Below are 22569 nucleotides of genomic sequence, written 5' to 3' on the forward strand. Positions count from 1 at the left end.
TCTACTTTATAAAAGAGTTGAATATCTATTTCAGTCAGATAAACTAATATTTATTATTACTTTAGTCATTGCTATTGATTATAAAATAAATTATATATTTTTATCAAAATTCTTTATTTAAATATTCAATATATTATAAAAATCACTTTTATATATAAGAGTGAGTAAAAGTGCTATTTTAATAGCATAAATTATAACTAGTAGAGAGATAAATTTATAGCTATTATCTTAAATTACTGTAATTTACTTTATTTTAAATAAATAAAATGATATAATATACTTAATAACTTGATCAATTTTAATTAAGAAGTTTTTTTCATTAAAATTTTAAATATTTTTAAACTTATTATTATATTTTTCAATCTTCTCAATCAACTCTATAAATAAGTAGTCAATTTGTTAATAAAAATCTATAATCAATACAATATAATAAAATAATTAAAATATTAACTTAAAATAATATTCAAAGTGAAGAGAATTATCTGCAATCTTGTACTTATAATCTATATTATAAATATATAGAGATTTAATCTGTTTTGAATATTGTTTTATAAAGTACTTCACTCAATTGACTTCAACTGACTTTTTTATAATCTCTAAAATGAGATTCTGAATGATTTGAGATGTAGAAGAAAAAGTATTAGCTATCAACTTCTCTATATAAAGAAGCACTTACTTTTTTTGTGAATTTGAAATCTTCTTCTTATGATATGAGATAGCTTCATTTTGCAATAGTTAAGTTTCAATATACTGTCAACGTAGTATTTTCTTATTGATTTCAAGTTTCCTAGCAGTTGCAGCAAATTTTTTGACCTTTTGCAACTTCAAATCTGCAATTGCAAGCTGAATTGAATCCTCATTGGTTATTGTAAATAAAGTGTTGCAAAATGAGGGGTTGAAGCTAGTTTTGGTGAAAATCGCGGCTTGTTTAGTAGTCCGGCTCGTTTACTGGTCGGTCACATTACCCCATTCAGACAACACCAGTTTCCGTAGTCCAGTATCCGTAGCCCAGTAGACAACGCCATCGCAAATGAGGTAATTTAATTTGTGATTGAGGATTGTCTAGTTGTTAATGCTGAATCAATGACATCCTCAGTAGTTCCAGAGAAAGAAAGTGCCCAGTATATTACCAGATAAATACCCGAGAGGGATGGTGCCAATTTTATGACTGGCCAGGAAGACACTTTACCAGAAGGAAATCCATCACGTGCTCACGTGACTGAGATAGGCCCCAGAAACCGACCAGGAAAACCCCCAACAAATAATTGTGGATGCCGAAGCGGCTCTCGGGAAAAGCTTCGTCCCGTGATTCTCCTTTGGGTCGTCATTCGTTTCTCGGTATTGCTCTGCGAATTTAACACCCACAACTACGAAAGATGAGTTGATTCCTGCATGAACTGTATGATAATACAGTCAACGACATGCTGTTCCTGAAGCTCTACTATTGCGGTAACTAGCGTTTGCAGAGATTGTTTAAAACATGTTTGGTATTTGCGAAAAATCGCAATGCGACAGCCAGATCTTGATACTGCCAACGACGGAGCTCCACTATAGTTTAGCAGGATGGAAGGGGGCAGATTAACCGCGGAGTCATTGGCTTCGGTACCGAAGTTCAACTGGTAAATATTTTGGTCTGTCGATCGTTAACGCGGGGCTAACAACTTGCAGGGTGTTTTTAGTTGAACTCATTGTCTGTGGCATCCTGTGAGTTTCGATATTTAGTGGCATTCAGAGTAGGCATAAGGGGTTTATAAAGCTAACATTACGGTGCAGGACACTCTTTTTCCTCTTCTACTTCAATCGGCTCTTTGCAACCATAGTTTCTTATCCGATTCGAGCCTATACCTGGCACTACTACGGCATTTACATTGACATACATGCGCTTCAGATTTCTCTGCTTGGTGGAAGGATATTTTTCAAAGGTTTCCGATACCATGGAGAGAATGAGACAATACTGGTACAATCGGGGTATCTGACGTGGAGGTACTGGCTTAGGTCCGTACGTAAGGTTGACCTATCTCGAAGTAGCCGCGAGACTACAGATAGTGTTCGACAAACAGGGGATGAGCTAAGCCCAGACGAGAGTACGCGAAGCCCGAGCCCTAGCGCTGGAGAACGGGGAGGTATCACCGAGGAGGCCCGGCTGCCTTGCCGCTTGGAATTAACGCTCCATGGTCTTGAGTGGTTTGTTTACAACCGGAGTGCGGCATACGATTCCATCCTATCGGGGTTTGGATATACTCCCAAGGAAAGCTCTAATGGCGGCGACAAAGATTGTGATAATAATACCGGAGAAAATGATAGCGACAAACTAGAACCACCTAAATCTGGACAGACATGCGGTGCATCGACTGATGGCGGAGATTTTGCGATATCCCGTTCTCATGTTGAAACGTCGACTTCTCTTCATAACCAGGCTCAACGGTCAACAACCGACAATGCAACCCGCACCGGTTCATCCCATAATATTTTAACTTCTCAAAGATCTCCGAATTCAAATTCAGCCCGCCTGACGGACGAGGCTCCAACCTCTAAGTTTTTGGCTCTTCTTCCCGTGCAGTTGGTTTGCCATACAGGGGCAATGGTTATAGGTAATGAAAATACAAAAACATTGTTAACCACAAAATTTGAAACGGCATCTGGGAGAATTGACGCCGGTACCGCTGGCCCGCTTGATATGTTCAGACAAATATTTGAATGCCGTCTATGCCATCCAGTTGTTCAGATGAAACCCAATCCAGACTTTAAACAAACCCAACAAGCTGCTGTCATCAGTGGATCAAGCCCTTCGAATGGGGATCACAAAGCAGAACCAAACAACCTTGATTTCCATTCAAGATACCAACACCATATGCGTAGGACATGGCATAACGTTCGCAATTTGGTACCGTATTTCCAGAGCTCAGTTGAATCTTGTCACAATGGTGCATGGAATGATGTGATTGGAACTGATTTGGATTCTCCAGCGAGGACAGGCTTGCCGGGTGAATCTCGCTGGCTTGGGCTCACTCGATATCTAGATGAAGATGATCGAGATGCACATGAAGGCTGGAACGCGATTGAATATGCCCGGTTCTCAACCTTAGTAGATTCTCCAAGCGTCCGCTTCAAATATTATTGGGATATCCCGGGGAAAGTGACAGCAGGCAGAATTGATTCACGGTTTTCAGTTCACAAACATTCTGATGATATCAATGGTACTGATGCTCCTGAGTGGGGTATGCATCTGTGCATAAAGGGCGGAACCATCAATTATGGACCCTGGGCTGATAGGGAACGTGTTGGCATCCAAGCGGTATTCTTTCCTAACTTCTACAGAGACTCACAGCCTTCTCCATCACTTGAGCTCGGGGCGCCCAGACAGAGTACCAAGTTCAAATTGACTATCGATATCGAAGAAGATGCTACCTTGCGAATCCCAACGAGAGAAGCGTCCAAGGACTGGCTATGGAAAGGTCGGGTTGACGCTGCGGGAGGTGTTTCCAAATTGAAGGGCCAAAAAGAGAAGAAACACCCGCGGAATAAGGACGCTGAAAAGAGCACACATGGACCAGATATACGGCCTTTTGGTTGGCTTTTGCTTGGGATAGAGGCGAATTCCAGTATCAGATACTCTATGGACATGGTAGCTTCGAATACAGGGTACAGCAATCAACTCGACCTCGATTTGCGCGGAACTAGAGTCACATCGAGTGTTAACCATGGCCTGTTGTGGAGGTCTGGGCCTCAAAAAATTTCCTGTGACTTGTCCAATCCCTTGAAGTGGAATACCTTGCACACCTGGTTCTTTAATATTTACAGCCAAGACCTCGAACTTTTCTTACTTCGAGATCATATTTTCCTCTTGACGGATATAGTAAATGACTGGACGTCTGGGCCTCCCTCCGATTTCTATACCTTTGTTCCTTTCCGTTACACCATCGATTTTTCGTTTGCGAATTTAAAACTGTACTTGAACGTGAACGATTCAAACATCATAAATAACCCATCCGACACTAATGATAATACATTCCTCGTAATACAGGCCGAAAATCTGACATCTCATGTCGGTATTCCTGTGGAGAAATATATGCCGAAACGCTATTCCGTGGCATTTGATATTGAGTTATTAAATGGATCAATCGAACTGATGACACCCCTGTGGAACACCCAGCGCGTGTTTCTCCATGACAATTTAGTTGCGACATTGAAAAGCATGAGCCTTAATGGAACTTACAATTACAATCTGAGCACCTCTTCGGCATTAACGGATACATTAAAACTTGATGTTGTTGGCATTGCACCCAAGCTTTGTCTTTACGGGTTTTTAATCCGATGCTTTTTGAAAATAAAGGAGAATTACTTCGGTGAACACTTGCATTTTAAAACGCTGGAAGAATTCCAAGGGCTACTTGCTACTAACCCCACTCCCGAGAAAAGCAGCGGCATTAACCCTTCGCCAAACACGAACGACCTTGACGTCTTTATTCAGGTTCATGCAGACAATGCCAGCATTCTTTTGCCTGCCAATATATATGATCGCACAAACTGTGTGAGGATGAACGTTGTGTCATTTGATACCGATCTAAGATTTACCAATTATTACATGGACATGGAAACATCGTTCAGCCCGGCGGAAATTGTTACGGACTCGCTCCAATCTGATGGCACCCATCTGTCCTCCAACATCCAGCTATATGTGGATGGCTTTTCGATATATGGACATCGACTCTTTGGGCTGCCGCCCATGGAGCCAACTTATGTATGCAACTGGGACTTCCAGGTTGGCCAGATTACTGGAGAGTGCTCACCCACCTTTGTAAAACTTGCAGCATCCGCTGTAAGGTTTCTTGCATTTTCTTTCGACGACGAAGAGAATGCATTACCGCCAATACACCCCATCGCGCTCCACGACGTGACATTTCTGAGGGCCAGGGTCGATTCTATACGGATTTGGGTATTAGTCGAGGAAGCTGCCCTCTTACTTAGTTCCCGAGCTGTCAACATTGACTTTAATAACTGGGCCGATATGAGGTTCTCTGAACGCTTCTGTCTAGATGTACCGGATCTCGTTCTCGCTGTGGTAGATCGAAAGGCTGCAGTTCGATTGCGAGACCCTTCCAGCCAGGCCGCCAAGACATACGGATACTTTCAAACGTCACTGGCATTCAGGATGGTGGAGCGCAAAGCAGATTTTTTAGCCTCCCGTGCTTTGCAACAAGAACATATTCGCAGACACGATCGGCGGTCCAACAGAACACCTTGGCTACTTTACAGTGATCAAAATACAATGCCACCCGGCGTTATTGATATCACCAACCTCAAAGTCAATGATCCAGCCATGGCTGTGCCGCCGATGCCAGAACCAATTCAGACGATTCCTACTTTTTACCCGAATTCGTCAATTTCGTTCATGTCATCCCAACATACATCGAGTGCGAAAAGCTCAATCTGCTCCTCTCGATACTCAGGTTTAAAACGCAGGGAATTCGGACAATTTAACAGCCAAACACGTCCTGTTTCAGTGGTCGCAAAAAGCGAATTGCCCGGATCAATTCTCTATGATTCTGGCAGCGCTCATTCTAGGATTGGTCACGAGAGTCATAGCGCTCGCAATTCCAGACACCTTGGACGAGGACAGGAGGATATAATGAATTCCATGAACTATTTATCCAGCCCATGGGCCATGCCCTACTTCCGTTTTAATGGAATCCAACCGGATGTTACAGATGTTCCCAACCTCCCACACGCCCACGATACCTCAGTACGGAACGACTTGGATTTTGGTAGCGAAGTTGATACTGGCTCATGTCCTGAGGATGAAAATGCCACTCATTGTTTTTTCCTTTGCGAATTCTTGCCCGGCTTACGTGGCTTCTGTTCTCCAGAAGCTTTTTCTACCGCGTCGATATTGTTTGATGAATTGCAGCCTTCTCACCCAGTGGATATTCTTGATAATCTTCAGGCTAATGTTATTTCCGGCATTTTAGCCAATGAAAAGGCTAAGGCAAACCCCCAAAAAATATCCAATTTCTCCCTTACCTTTCCTCTCTCCCACATTAGAGTCATTAATTCATCTATGTCGTTGGACGATTATCGTTTGGGCAAATTCCGGGACCAATACGACTTACAACTGTCACATATTCGCGTCACGTTTCGCAAGGTAATTGAAAAAAGGAGCGATAACCATATGCAGCCGACTGAATTAGGTTTCACTATGCATTTAGCGGCTGATTCAATTTCTCTGTCTGCTCAAGGGGAGAAGGTTGAGGCGCTTGATCGGAAAGGGTCCGTTCACTGCACATTGAAGAATATAATTTTCTGGTTGGTGTTGGGACAAACTCAACGTGCCAACATCCAAGTTCAAGATATTGAAACCGTGACTTCAAGCAAATCTGTTCAAGATTCAGCATTCCTGGTTGACCGCACATTAAAGCTGGTCGACTCAGTCATCACTCCTTTTCAGAAAGACTCCGCGGCTCACACAAATAGGCTTCGTTGCCTTGTTTACACGCTCACGAACCATGGTTCCCAAACCCCAGACCCACTGTTCCTCACAAGGACCTCTTATGTGTTACGAGGCGCCCACGAACATCTCAGACTTCATGATTCCTGGAAAGTTATTTCCAGATTACGCAACATATATAATTCATTACCTGCCTATGAAATGTCGAAGTTGACTAGCGATTCAATGGCCAACTCAATGCCATGCCCTGCAAATGCTCGAGCTACTGTTTTGTCCAATTTTGACCGCTGGCGAGCATGGGACCTTGCCCATGTCAAAAAGAGCTCCGTGATGAAGGCTATTTGGGGAACTCCGGAAGATGAAGATCCCAAATCTCCTGACTTAAGACACCAGTCTCTGTCTTTTAATATGGGTAGGATAAGGTTCTGTTTGGACCCGGGCCCGAAGGCTAGTGAATTATTACTCCAAAATTTTACAACTGCGGTGAGCGTCAGAGTAAGTCCAACGAAATCGCCAATAAAAAACGGCAGACCCATTCATTCTATAATTGTTCAAACGTACTGTTCCGATATAGCTTTGGGACTTCAATGGGAGATTTGTGAACTTGTGGAAGGAATTCTTAAAATGGCCTCTGTGGGACAAAGGCTATCAAGCACATCGCCTCAAAGTTTGCATGAGGCAAAACCTTCGACACCAAATGACGATGAATTTCAATTTGTCTTCCTATTTGACGATGGTTCGGTTGTTCTTGACGGTATTAACCTTAATGTCGCATTACGAGGAAGTGGTATTAAAGGATCAATCATTCACCAACCGTCTGAGCAAGGTTCAAAAAGTGCATTAAGCGTGGTTCTTAGTTCAGATGAATCATCAGTGCACTTTGCTGGCCGCTTAAAAGAGTTGATGATTTGGAGAATTTTGAAGCCCAACATTTTCTTTTCGCATTCTTTGCAGAGCAGTGGGTCGCGTATTGAACATGATTGGAAATCAGCAGCTGCATGCCAGAGGTTGCGCTATGATATGAACGAAGACCCCCTTGGCCTTGTCCAAATCGTTGATCGAATTGTAGAGGATGAGTTCAAATATATTATCAGATTGGTTTCCACAATCGAACCATCACCAGCGAAACGCCATGTGTCGCAGGTGGATCCTGTGGCAAAAACCGCTATCCACCGTTTCCAAGTTGCTATGTTTTTGGATGATTACGAGATACGTTTCTTGCTTCTTCCTTCATTAGTGTATGTCATATCTGGAGAGGTAGCTAGACTCTCTATTGCACCAGCAAAGGGATCTAAATTAGAATTGGACTTTGACGTCAAGAATAATTCACACAAGTTTTGGTCCGACGACGAGAATGAGTTGGGGATCATATCGGCATTGGATATTCCTCCGATCAATGGCAGAATCATGGTAGCGACATCTCCCAACCGTACAGTGTTAGATATGGATACGACGCTTGAACTCACCAAAGTCGATGCGGGAGCTGTCCGTAACCTTCTCAGCGCAGTGACTGGGCCAGAAATATCTCATTTACTCTCAGACTTGGAGCACGATGTTCGGATCCTCAAACAACATTTTGAGCAGCTCGTTGCTCGAGGTCGTGGACGGAGTTCGCCCAAAGCAAAGCCTGCTGACCAAGCCGCCCACGTCCTTGTGTACAAAATACGTCTCACTTTGGCTGGTATCGATGTTTTTGCAACTGCACCTTGTTTGAGCAGCAAAGATTATTCTGCAGACATGGACTTCAAGTTTGGCATGATGCAACTACATCTAGAAAATTCTTCTCCTGGGAGACCTGTTCTCGAGTATCCTGAATTCCGCATCCAACTATCTCGGATTAGCTTTTACTTGATGAAACGCGATAAGGTGGAGACACATCCGTACGGCAGCTTACTTCTCGACGCTCAAATATTCGGAACATCAAAGCCTAACGATAATGGCGATATTGTACGATCTTACCATGTGGAGAACAAGAATTTGCAAATTGAGTTATTCGCAGAGACAGCATCGATGATAGTTGATATTGCTGCCCACCTCCAAGAGCGACTGAAGAGTCTGGATTTATCACACGAGGTCAAACATCTCCGGAAGCTGCGATTGCTTACAACGCCTGAAAGGATGGGGGCCATTGAGTCCCAAGACCGACCTGATACACAAAATCTATTTAATTCCATGTACTCAGTTACGCTCGCAAATACGCAAATGAGTTGGATAATTTCCGCGCCTGTCTCCAGTCATCAGGGCAGACAACCAGAGGATCTTGTTTTCTCCATCTGGAAGGTAGAGCTGGCAACGAGAAAGGAAAATGCCGCCCGTCTAAGAATTCAAGACATGCAACTTCAAATGGTTCCTGTTCACATGGATAAGGGTAATCGGTCGCGAAATTCTGCCCTTTTGCCCGAGGCTGTGTTTAATGTTGCGTACCTGTCCAGGGGAAATGAGCGACGACTCGCGTTTCAAGCAGCGGGGAAAGCATTAGACATTCGAATGACCACAGAATTCATTCTTCCTGCCAGTATTCTTAAGGACTCTATCGCATTAGCCAGCGAAAACTTTCGAAAAGCTAATAGACTGTGGAACGCTGCAATCCCTCCGGGAAAGAAAAGGAGAAGTTCCAACCCAAATAATATTAGGTTCTCGTCTCTGCTTGTCGATGCTGACTTCTCCGGAGCCGTAGTCAGTTTGCAGGGCCGGCAGGACAACGGCGTAGACAGCCTGATTTCTCCAATAACACGATCTACACGAGGCACTGGTGGAGGCAAGTACGGACAGTACATCCAACACGCTTCTGAAACTACAGCGACCCTACGCGCTCCTGGGGTCGCTGTAAAGATCCGATTTGAAGATCCTGGAGTTGGAGAGCCAACATTAAATGCCGAAATGAAGGTTGATGCATCAACCAACGTCCTCTACCCCACCGTTGTTCCCCTAGTTACTGAGATATCTGAGAGCGTGAAGGAAGTTGTGGGAGAATCAGATGTGGCCAAGGGCGGCACAAATAAGGAACAAACACCGCAAAAATCTTCGCAGGAGAAGCCTATGGGCAAAAGCGATGCCACAACTATACTTGGGCGGTGCAAGCTCAATATTGGGCTGCGGATTTACAGGCAGGAATTTACCCTCAGCTGCCAGCCAATCGCAAGGGTCCTGGCAACTGCATGTTTCGACGGCAGCTATATTACAATCAATACTGTTCAGTCAGAGGAAAAGAGCCGGTTTTTTGCCCTATGTTTGGCTTTTAACTCTCTACAGGCTTCAGTCAAGCATGTCTACTCCAGCGAATCTACAGCGACTTTAGCCGTTGACTCCATTGTTATGTCGATGATGAACAGTAAACATGTTAGTTCTTCCAGCGGCATTTCGGCTATTTTGAAGATTAGCCCTGCATATGTTCAGATAAATGCCAAACAAGTTCAGGATTTCCTCCTGTTCCGTGAGATATGGATTCCACCCAACGACCCATTAAACCGGCCAGTTACTCCCCAGCAGCAGCAATCGGGCACTGATTCGCAAGCATATATTGTGCAGCGATACCAGCAGATGACGGCAACAGGCTCTTTCCCCTGGAACGCCGTAATTGCGATAACTCAATTAGACATTCAGCTCGATCTCGGCCAGACGTTGGGTAAATCTGATTTTACAATAAAGGAGTTATGGCTATCGTCAAAGAAAACTTCGGACTGGGAGCAGAATCTTTGCATTGGATTTGAAGATGTTGCTATTGAAAGCAAAGGGCGAATGAGCGGCATTATCGGGTTGCATGACTTTAAAATTCGAACGTCGATCCAGTGGCCAGAGTATGACCAGAAATCATACCAGACGCCATTGATCCAGGCGTCTGTTGCGTTTAATCGACTACAGGCCAAAGCGTCCTTTGAGTATCAACCGTTCTTGGTGGCAGATGTAACTTCGTTCGATTTCTTCATGTATAATGTGCGCAATGCCTCTGTCTCACAAAAGGATTCTCTCGTTAGTGTCCTTGAGGGTGACAGGTTTCAAGTATTTTGCACATCATTTTCAGCCTCTCAAGGGTTGGCGCTCTACCAAACGCTACAACGATTGCGGCTAGAAAAGCAGACAGCGTATGCAGCCTCGCTTAAAGAAATCGAAAAATTCCTTCGTCGCAAATCCTCTATCCACCTTAGTGGCGAGGGCCTCAACCCCCAACCTCCTCTTACCCCATCTGCGAAAAGGGAGAATTCTGCCACCGATAACGGCAAGGACCCCAAGATGCCAATATCGTTGCATACCGACGTGGTCGTGAATCTCAAATCCATACAACTAGGAGCCTTCCCCAGTACCTTCCACGACCATCAGATTTTCAAACTCGTCGCTCTAGACGCAGAAGCACATTTCTCTGTCGCAGTTGAATCGGGTCGAATCCACAGCGGTCTGGGGCTAACACTGGGCCAGCTGAGAGTCGCATTGTCTGGCGTTAGTCGACCGGCAACATCAGCAATAGCTCCACCATTAGGCACACCTGAAGACCTCCCCATCGTCGACATCGTAACCCGCGCCACCGAAGCACGTGGTGGCACAATCCTCAACGTACCCCGCGTTGTGGCGACTATGGAAACTTGGCAAATCCCACACTCAAACCAAATCAAATATATCTTCAAAAGCTCCTTCGAGGGTAAAGTGGATGTGGGCTGGAACTATTCGCGGATCAGTTTTATACGGGGCATGTGGACGAACCATTCGAATTCACTGGCGACTCGGCTGGGGAAACCGTTGACGATGCCTGCTGTGCAGATTACGAGGGAGTTGGATAATGAGGACAACGAGGGAGGCGAAGGAGAGGAAGAGAGGAAAGGAAAGGGGAAAGGGAAAGGGAAGATCACGGCGGTTGTTAATGTACCGCAGTCCCGGTATACGTATATGGCTCTTGAGACACCGGTGATTGAGACACCGCAACTACGAGATATGGGAGAGGCAACGCCGCCGTTGGAATGGATTGGTTTGAATAGGGATAAGTTGCCGAATATCACTCATCAAATTGTGATTGTTACGTTGATGGAAGTTGCGAAGGATGTGGAGGATGCCTATATGAAGATTTTAGGGTCGTCGTAGGTGTGGTGACATTCAGTTTTTATTGCTATGTTTTGCTACGGGTAGTTATAATGGGGGATTTCTCTATTATATACCCATATTCACTAGAATGGCGTTGGACTTGTTCTTCTGAGATGTCCTTTTTGTTATCAATACCTTTTTTGTTTCTAATATAGATAAAGCTTGCATGGCCCATGTCTTGAGGTTGAGAATGAAGCTAAGGTTGATAATTATTTTGTTTAATTTTTCTCTTTACTAGTATTGTTAATTTATATTAATTTATATATATATATATATCTTTTTAGATAATTTTATATTTTAATTAAATTATTTAATATTTAAATAAAAATAAAAAATTATTAATAAAATAAATTAATATTTTTAATATTATAAAATTAAAATAAAATATTAATAAAAATAATAAAAAATATTTTTAAATTTTAAAATAATAAAGTTAAAAATAAAAATATATTATAATTTAATTTTATTAAATTTAAATAAATAAAAATTTTAATTATTTAAAAAATTTAAAACTTTTTTATTTTAATTTTATACTTATTAATAAAATATTAAAATATTAGATAATAATTAATTAAAAATAATTATTATTAAGTTTTTATTTAATAAACTAATATATTTTATAAATAATATTTTTAATTTATAAAAAAATTTAAAAAAACTTTATATAAATATAAAAAATTAATTTAAAATTTATATATTTACTTATAATTCTAAAATTAATTTTATACTATTAATTAATTGAATATTTTTTTATATAATTATTATTATTCTTTTTTATTTAAAATATATTTATTTAGTAATTATAATATCTATTTAATTAGACTAGAATTTAACTATTTAATTAATTTAAGTAATAAAAAATAATTAACTTATATATTTATAGAGTTTTATTTTAGAATAGTACAGTATTTAATAATCTTTTAATAAATAATATATTTATAATTTCAATTTTGATTCAGTCTTTTTTTTAATTTAAATAAAATAAATATTAAAATAAAATTATATAAAATCAAATAAAATAAAATAAAATAAAATAAAATAAAATAAACAATAATTTAATATAAAAAAAATTTTAATAAAAGTATTATTGAAAATATTCTTAGCTTTATTATAAATTAATATCATTTTCATTTGATATTGAATTTTATTCTCTAGAAATAATTTTTATTTTCTTTATAAATTTAATTAAAAACTTTCTTTTTAATTCAGTATTGAATAAAAAGATCATATTTAATTAATTAATTGAGTGTTTTTCTTTTAATTTCTTTCTTATCTTATTATTTAATAAGTAATTTAATAGTATATAATCTGAATTTTTAACTATATTATAAAAATCACATCTATCAGAATTCAAAGAATTTTTAAATCTTTTTATGTATAATTTAAAGTAGTTATATTCAAGTTTCAATTGTATTATAAAGGAAAATATTTTTTTTCTATATTTTATTGATGTAGATTTTCACTTTGATTTCATTTCATATTTTACATACTAAGTACTTTTTTTCTCTTTTTCTCAGATTTTTATTTATTTATTAAGATATGATTTTTTAATCTTTTTTTTAAAATATAATCAAAATATAATTTTTTAAATTAGTTTTTAAGTTTTAGTTTCAATCTTTGCTGCTAGATCTGCTTTTTTATTTTCTAAAATATCTATATAAATAGATACTTAAAATAAATATATTTGAATATTTTTATTCTTAATTTTAATTCTTTTTACTATTTTTTGAATTAATTCAAGATTTATCTAACTACTTTAAATTTTATATTTCTGAAGTCTTTTCAATACTATTTGATTATATAAAAATATTTAAATATTATTAATATTTGCTTTCTAAGAGATCATTTTATAAGCTATTATAAAAGTTTTTTAAATTATAAATAATTTAATATTGTGATAATGTAAAATAGATAAGCTCTGTTCAGTTTTTTCAATAATATAAAATTATAAGCTAAGATGATCAATAATTACAACTATTTAAACATTGATATAGCAACTAACCTAATAATTATTCTGCATATGAATATGAGAACACTAAGGTGGATGAACTAAATGTCAAAACGAAATCAATAATTACAACTATTTAAACATTGATATAGCAACTAACCTAATAATTATTCTGCATATGAATATGAGAACACTAAGGTGGATGAACTAAATGTCAAAACGAAATCAATAATTACAACTATTTAAACATTGATATAGCAACTAACTTAATAATTATTCTGCATATGAATATGAGAACACTAAGGTGGATGAACTAAATGTCAAAACGAAGTGTGAAAAGCTCTATAACTAAAATTGTAAAAGAGTAGGTATATAGATACTGCAAGTGCTATGAAGAGAAAAGAATAGCAATGAATAAAAGATATGTGTAGGATTGAATAGTAGCTAATCACTGAATCTCTTAAAGAAACTTTAGAGATTCAGAGTGTTTATATACATAAATGAATAGTAATAGATTCTATCTCTAATTTTTCATAAAATAGAGAATTAGCAATGCAGTGACCTGAATGTTCATGAAGTACTGATTCTATTCTCCAGGAAGTGCTGATGCTAAAGGACTGATTTTTGAGAAATATTGATCTATGCTAATTCTGAATGCTGAATTATGAGATAATACTGATTCTCTAATAGATGCTGATTCTAAAGTGCTTTGATAAGCAGTATGAAGATAAGTGCTTTAGTAAGTCACTATGGTAAGCAGTGTGAGGACAAGGAGTTAAAGAGCCTTGACATCACAATGAATAATATATAAATGTGAGAAATAGTAGTAAGAAAAAAAGCTATATAAACAAAGTCTTCTTTGAACTTATTTCTTAAAAATCGTCTTAGTATTTCATTTAAATAGCTTATTTAGCTGATAATTGAATATCAATTTCATTTGCATCTAGATTGAAGTGTTGATAAATATTAAAAACTTTATATTTTTTTTTTAAATTTTATGAAAATATCTTATATTTTGAATCTGATTTAGAATATTTAACTACTATATCAGCTCTCAACTATTTTTATTTGTTTTTTAAATCATCTGAATATATTAATAATAAGCTTTTCTTATTTATTTTTCAAAGTTTTTAAATATATGTAGTTTTTTTCTCTTTTTTTAACAGTTTACTAATAGTAATATCTATTAATAATTTTAAATTTTTTTTTTAAAAATAAAGTATATTGTGATTTATATTTTTTATATTTAAATTTAATAATTAGTTTTTAATTATAGTATATATTTTATATAGCTAAAAAGATAATATTTTCTTTAAATTACTAGAGTATTTATTTTAATCTAGAAATCTTTTTCTATTTAAATCTTTTTCAAATATATTTGAAAAATATGAAATAGATATTTTTATTTGAATTAAATAATTTATATAATTTTTATTAAATCTCATAATTGATAGTATTTTTTATATAAATTATATACAAATTTATATAATTATAATAAATTTAAAAAAAATTATTTATTAATTAAATTTTTAAATTAAAAAATTTTTTTATTTAATATTTATTTAAAAAAATAATAAATTATCTTTTTAAAAAATAAATTTTAATTTTAATTAAATATTATTATAAACTTAAAAATTAATATATAAAATTTATAAATATTATTGAGTAATAAATTTTTTTTAAAAATTATTAAATATTCAACTTAACTATTTTAATATATTATTTTAATATATTTTTTTTAAATATTTTTATTTTAAAAATTTTATATATAGTTAATTATTATTTTATATAAATTAAAAAAAATATATTAAATATAAAAGCTTTAAAAATATATAAAATTTTTATAACTATTTTATATAAATAACTTATTGATATTAAATTATATTCAAAAATATATATAAATAATTATAAATTGATAAAAATTAAAAAAAATCAAATAATAATTAAATATAAATAAGTAAGATATTTTAATTTAATAAAAATTTTTATATAAAATAATATAAATTCTACTTTAAATATATATTTTTAATTTTATTATTATTTTTAAAAATTAATTAAATATTTTAATTTATTTAATAATATTTTCAACTATATATATATTATAATTACTTTATATTTTATCAATAAATAAAGTAAAAATACTTGAAAATTATAAAATAATAATTAAAGATAATATATAAAAATTATTCAAAAATATAAAATTTATAAAATAATATTTAAAACTTTAAAAAATATAATTTTATGATATGACTTTATATAATTTTTAAAGTTATTACTGCAGCTGAGCACAATGAGAGATCATGTACAATTATTTAAAGAAATTATAAATGAATTATGATTATTAAATATATAAAATTAAAAAAATAATTTATTTTTCTTCTTCATCAAAAAATCAAGATTGTATAAGCAGAAAATGAGTGAAAGACAAAGAAAAAAAACAAGAACATGCTAATTTAAATCAGGATACTATTCTATTTATACAGAAAGATCATGTGTGTGTTCAGCAGCTTGATATGCAGGTTGAAGCTCGGATTGAAGCTATATCTCATTAGTGAGCTTCATCACATTACAGTAGCTGTGGAACTATTGAACATACTATGCAAAGTTGCCCTAATAAATAGCTTTATATTCAACTATTATATAGTCTTAATTTAAATATTTAACTGTGTTGATTGTTGAATACATTGAATATTTGATGATTTTCAGAGAGAATCTACTGCGCAGTGGTTTCCGTTGCTTGGTGAAGTACGTTACATTGAAGTAGAGAAAATTACTAAGCACCTTTGCCTGTTTTGGAAAGTAATCCGGTCTAAATTTTATTTGCTGCACGCCCATGCTCAACCACCAACAAACTCTGACAAACACCGCAGGAGATTTGGGTAAATCTGTGAAGAGTCAGTCTATATTTCTTGCACATATCCGCACGATTAAACAGCTGATTATGTTTGTGGACGGCCCGTTCGACCTGCGACCATCTGCATATCCTGCAACAAATCGCTGTCAAATATCTAGATATGGTTAGAGTGACCGCTTCTACTGGCTAATGCACATGCGACTCGAACGATGTTTTTGATAAGTGTCAATCAGCAGTCGCAGTCGAGAGGAAGCAGGTATCGAATCGACTGTTATTCCCCAGCCTATGACACAAACGTCTCAAATAGTCACGTTCCTTGGTCAATCTCTCAATTGTCGCGGCTACTCAGTCGTCGTTTCTCTGCCTCTCCGCGACCCGGATTGAAGGACGTATCGGGTGTGGCCGGACATCTTCTAAGCGCGCTAGGGAGCTTCTCAATCCACCCGCTTGCAGTGGAGAAACAAGAGCGGGATACTGCTGTTGATTGCATTGTGTTGAGGATGAGGACATCTGCGTCTGGCGAAACAAATGGTAGGATGATTGTGGCATGCTGTCATGAAAGTAATGATAAGCAGTGAGTGTATTGGTATGAACTCCAGAGGTTCTCATCAAGGTTGCTCCTTTCTTTTTGAATCTCTTGGGCATAGTGCTGAGAAACTTGCTTCGAAGAGCTTGGTAAACACTGTATGGGCTTCCAACAAGGGATATTTTATTCACACGATTGCTAGGAACAAACTATTCATCAACTCTCCCTGCCCCAAAGGGCGCTTGATACGGTTACCCATCGTCTGCATGTTTCCTGGAACGGCGACGGGCCAATCATTGACACATGATTGTCTGATTCATGATCGCGGGTGTTGGTGGATACTACGGCTACCCTATCACGTGGCCCCACCATATTATAACGTAATCAATAAGTGAGTCAGCCACATTAGCAAGTCAGCCACTTTTCATCTCATCCCAGAACAACATCTTCATCATCAAAAATGTCAATCACACAAAGAAATAAAGCCTCTACTCAGGAAGGAAGGCTTCTTTTAGCCATTCAAGCATTTAAAAATGATCAAATTTCAAGTGTATGAGCTGCAGCAAAGCTGTATGATATTTTATGTTTCACTTTAAATGATTAAGTATATGATCATACAGCACGTGTTAACACTTCTTTAAAGAACTGGAAACTTAGTCTTACAGAGGAAGAATCTCTTGTTCAATGAATTCTGATCATGAATGAATGAGATCAGTCTCTTCAGATTGCAGCTGTATAAGAAATGATTAACTTTCTTCTTATCAGTCAAGAATTCAATCCTTCACTCATAATAAGTGAATACTAAGTATGAAACTTTGTCAAGTGTCATGATGAGCTGAAATTCAAGTTCTTATGCAATTACAATTATCAGCAAATCTTATGTGAGAATTCTGAGATTATCTGTGAATGATTTAAACTTGTATAAAATACTATTGTGAAGTATGAAATCCTAGAAGATGATATTTATAACTTTGATGAGATTGAATTTCAAATAAGTGTAATTGAAACTACTAAGATAATGATTGAATTTGAAAGACCTGAGAATCTCAAGCTTGTATAGTCTGAAGATCAGAAATAAGTGACTATTATTGTTGAAGTCAATGCAACTAATTGAGTTTTGTATATAATAATTATTCTCAAAGAAAAGATGTATCAATCTTGCTGATACAAGACAGAAGAATTACCATGTGACTAAATGATTGAAGTCAGTGAGAATGACTGAATCATTGATCAGCTGAGCTTATACTGACTAAAAGAGATATTTAACAAAAAGACTCTATTCTATATGAAGAGTAGATATCAACTGTTGATTTTAAATTGATATTGAAGTCATGTATTAGCTGAATTTGATCAATTTTGTACTGAGAATCAAATTATTATCCTCTATATATTATCATATTTCTCTCATCTTCTTCAATCATTGAATGTTGACTGCTTCTCATCTCTGAAAATTGCATATAGACAGCAAATGAAAAATCAAATGCAGTTTGAGATCAATCATATTGACAAGAAGTTTTTAAGTCTTTATTCTGCAGCTTAAATGCAGGCTCTGATTGAGAGCAATATCAAGAGCAGCTTTAGAACTGCTGAGCTGATTTTGTATGATTCTGAGCAGATTCTCTCACAGCTTAATATTATAATGTATATTCTCATTTTCTTAGAGATCTTTCATAGCTTTCAAACTTTCTGGGCCACAGTCACACTGCATAATATACATCAATTGAAGCAGCAGGCTGAGAAAGTTAAAGAATATATCAAGTACTATATGCAGAGCTTATTTAGTCTAATCAATCATACTCTAAATCAGCTGATCAAAAGATGTTAAATAACAATGTATAGTGCTGCTATTCTAATAGCTGAAAACAAAAAGTTAAGAACTGCAAATGTTAAACAAAAGAAGAAGTGAGAAAGAAGCCATACATATGTAGCTCAAGAGAGTGCTTTGAGAGTTGAAGAAGACTTGAATTGCATATAAAGAATCAATGAATAAAAGTAGAAAATAGTTGAGACTACTGAGTTGTGATCACAAAAATATGCAGCATCACAATGTAGTGTATGTGAGATTATTGAGCATACTGCCTGTACATGCTCTAAGTGTATAGGAAATAATTTATAATGTAATTTGCTAGTTTTTCTTTATAGTTGAGACTTTGAAGGCATTCTTGTTGTATAGTGGGGAGGAAAGTGGCTGACCCACTTATGTGGTCAACTCACTTATCAATTACGTTATTGCTCTCGCTTAGCTAAGCAACGAACACAAATCAACGTTATTCCTTACAGCAAGGCCGCCTGCTGTTCACGTGATCTCTGATCCATATCAACGCGTAGTTTGACACGTAGTTAGAATCATCCAACAAATATATTTTATAATATATATAAATTTAATATATAATATTTTCTTAATTTAATATTTAATATTAATTATATATTTTTATATAAATATTATATTAAATATATTTTTTATTATAAGTAATAAATTTTTAAATTATATTTTAAATATTTATACATCTAACTTTTATTTAAATAAATAATATTTTCATTCATCTATAAACTTTGAAAATCATTTATTTTATATATATATTAAAAAGATTAAGTTTAAATATTTTATTCTCATTCAATATTTGTTGAACTAGAAACTCTTCCTTGTTGAAAGCTTAGTTTTTGTTGCTTGTTAATGAACTTTACCATATTTGATTTCCCTGCTTATCAGTGATGTAAAGTGATTCTTAAGGGGATGCAAGCTGCAGCTGCAGCTGCAGCTTTAAAAGAAGTCATAGTGCCATTTCGTAATTCTTTACTTTTGTGTAGATATTTTTCATTGTGTTGAAAGGTCAAGAGATTTATGCAGGTGGCCACTAGACCGGGTATCATCCGTACGTAGTTTTGTGTTGCAACTTGGTGCGCTGCTTGATTGAGTGCACTGCTCAGTTGGTTGAGCTAGTTACTATTTCTATTTATCACGCTGCCTTGGGTCATCAACCACCACCACGAACCCGAACGTTAACCTAAAGATATTTACCGCCCCAACCCGCGCTCCCCAATCCACCACACAGGCAGTTATCTTTGCGCGGAGCTCGTTATTTCCATTGTGGGACTCACCGATCACATCAAATCCGTCTTGGCAGTCAACGGAGCTATGTTCGCTTGGTACACTCGATCTTCTCCGTCCGCGCAATGACCTAAAGGCACCATGGCTATGCAAGCAGCGTCGCGATCGTAAACGATGCATTCAACCATATCGACCATGGCGGGCACCTCCAGTTCTGGGGGAACGGGCTCAAGCCTGGCCAGGGTTACGATCATCATCGCTGGCGTGGCAGCTTTGGTCGCTACATTACTATCTCTGGTGTATGTCCAGCACCCTTCACATTTCTTGCTTTTCTCTCCTAGTACGTATCGCTAACTTAAATTACCCTCAGGTCGATATGGCTTCAAATGTGAGCGTTACCCTTTCGCGCCTGACGCCCTGCGTATTCTATGTCGACGTATTATAACACGTGCTGTGTAGGAAAAATTATTGGAAGCCACTGCTTCAGCGATATGCCGTGAGGATACTTTTAATGTCTGCTCCCATTTCTCAAAAATTTAGATTTCCGTACTGACTACCTGTAGGGTTCCCATATATTCGGTATCGTCTTGGGTGAGCATAATTTCGTTGACTGCACCTGCTTTCATAGTTCCGATCCGCGATATATATGAGGTACGACTCTTGCGAAACCCCCAGAAGACTTCCGAAGACATTATTAACGTTGACATAAGGCATTTACGATATATACGTTTTTCCAACTCCTTATCAATTGTCTTGGTGGAGAACGTGCTCTCATAGTGATGACCCACGGGCGTGCACCAGTGCAGCATGCTTGGCCTCTCAATCACTGTCTTGCGAAAGTCGACATTTCGGATCCCCATACCTTTCTTACGATGAAACGTGGTATTCTTCAATACGCGTGGCTAAAACCTATTCTTGCTTTAGCATCTATCATAATGAAGGCTACTGGAACATACCAAGAAGGCTATCTTGGAATTTCTTCGGGCTATCTGTGGATAGGAATTATATTCAATCTGAGCGTTTCAATCAGTCTTTACTCATTGGCAATGTTTTGGGTGTGTATGCACGATGACCTAAAACCATTTCGTCCGGTTCCTAAATTTCTTTGCGTCAAACTCATTATCTTTGCCTCCTATTGGCAAGGGTTCTTCCTCTCGATCCTACAATGGCTTGGAGCCTTACCAAACGGGGTTGCAGGATACACCTCCAACAACCTTGCTGCAGCAATCCAGGACAGCTTGATCTGTTTCGAGATGCCCATCTTTGCTCTCACCCACTGGTATGCCTTCTCCTGGCATGATTATGCCGATCCATCTGTGTCCGCCGCACGAATGCCTGTCAAATACGCCATTCGGGATGCTTTTGGAATCCGAGATCTTATCGAAGATACCAAAGAGACCTTCCGCGGAGAGAAATATCAATATAGGCAATTCGACTCCGGTGACAATGTAATGGCGCATGAGGAATCCGACTCTCGCTTAGCCAGAGTGATGGCTGGCATGAGATATGAAAGGGGCGGGAAGGCTAAATATTGGATCCCCAAACCCGGAGAAGCAACTAGCCGAACGCCGCTCTTAGGCTCGTCGGTTAGCCGGGGGGGTTCTCAGAGGAGATTTGCAAGGGGTAGTGCAAGCGATGGAAGTTGTGCTAGCGATGATTCCGAGACAATTACACTCGATGAAGAAGACGAAAGACTCTTCGAAAATGCGAGGGCTTTGGAGTTTGGGGATTATAACGTAAGAAGGCACATATGCAAGCATTGTCTTCCAAATTAACTAACCTCTCCATTAGTATCCTGTGATAACAGCAAATGAAGTGCCACCCGAACTTCGACTACAGAGGCGGCCGAGGCTCTCTGTATCAACCCCTCATCGAAGAAACACCGAAACAAGCCATGTCGAGAGACCGGCTAAACAGAGAAACAGATATATTCATGCCAACAACGAAGCAACAGAGAGTTCATCAAGCCAAAGATTTAATCGCAGATCGAAACGACCTGCTGCTAATGGAATCAAGCAACATCGCAGCTCTAGTCTCTCCACCCAATCCCGGTTGAGACAAAACCAACTGCTTGATGTCGTGGATGATGTTGGAACAGCTGAACAGGAGCGGGAGGATGCATGTGAACAATGTGAACAAGGACAGGGAAACATAGCTGATGAAGCGTGTTTAGTGTGAGTTTCAACCCTCAGCAAAAAAACTTACAATGTATCTATTCAACAAGTATTCCATGAAAGCTGCTGATAGTGTTCTTCTTGAAGTGGCCATTTGGTAAATACGAGCAACCGACTAGAAAGCAACGAAGGCAGGATCGTCGTCGAACATCCTATGGAACAAGGCAGCTCGATCGACAGGGATAACGAGGCAGATGCTGACAGCCCAGGAAGAAATATGGCATACGGGTCATTCAATGAAGAACACGATGCTTGGAGTAGATGATTTGAATGTTAGCAAACATGGTGTGTGTGTGTGTGTGTGAAAAACAATGATCATGTTTTTTTTGTTTACGATATCTTTCTTCGATCAAGTCATTTTTTGTTTTCTTTAGGACGTATCTCCCTGCCTACCCTTTTGGCATGGCGTTTTACGGAATGCGCATGGACCAGACTCTTATTTCTCCCTAGTCAATCTTGGTAGCGGCAATTATTTAATCTTTTAGGTTCCGGACTTCAGGCAA

At 37.3% G+C, this 22569-nt stretch overlaps 3 protein-coding genes across 3 annotated transcripts; all 3 read left to right on the forward strand.

Annotated features, from left to right (window-relative positions):
* Positions 1 to 1563: 1563 nt before the first annotated feature.
* Positions 1564 to 11515, forward strand: PAAG_00596 (hypothetical protein; the record flags this gene model as incomplete). The annotated part of the gene is made up of 3 exons (XM_015844071.1): positions 1564 to 1619; positions 1669 to 1704; positions 1774 to 11515. The coding sequence occupies 3 exons, from the start codon at positions 1564 to 1566 to the stop codon at positions 11513 to 11515; spliced, it is 9834 nt and encodes a 3277-aa protein (XP_015700406.1).
* Positions 11516 to 16296: 4781 nt separating this feature from the next.
* Positions 16297 to 16895, forward strand: PAAG_00597 (hypothetical protein; the record flags this gene model as incomplete). The annotated part of the gene is made up of 2 exons (XM_015844072.1): positions 16297 to 16480; positions 16600 to 16895. 2 exons carry the CDS (start codon positions 16297 to 16299, stop codon positions 16893 to 16895), a joined length of 480 nt encoding a protein of 159 aa, XP_015700407.1.
* A 3192-nt stretch (positions 16896 to 20087) lies between these two features.
* Positions 20088 to 22331, forward strand: PAAG_00598 (DUF300 family protein; the record flags this gene model as incomplete). Its single annotated transcript, XM_015844073.1, has 6 exons — positions 20088 to 20191; positions 20263 to 20280; positions 20456 to 20543; positions 20603 to 21628; positions 21684 to 22066; positions 22154 to 22331. The coding sequence occupies 6 exons, from the start codon at positions 20088 to 20090 to the stop codon at positions 22329 to 22331; spliced, it is 1797 nt and encodes a 598-aa protein (XP_015700408.1).
* Between the last annotated feature and the right edge of the window lie 238 nt (positions 22332 to 22569).

Source organism: Paracoccidioides lutzii (assembly GCF_000150705.2).
Source record: "Paracoccidioides lutzii Pb01 unplaced genomic scaffold supercont2.1, whole genome shotgun sequence".
NCBI classification, from domain to species: Eukaryota; Fungi; Ascomycota; class Eurotiomycetes; order Onygenales; family Ajellomycetaceae; genus Paracoccidioides; species Paracoccidioides lutzii.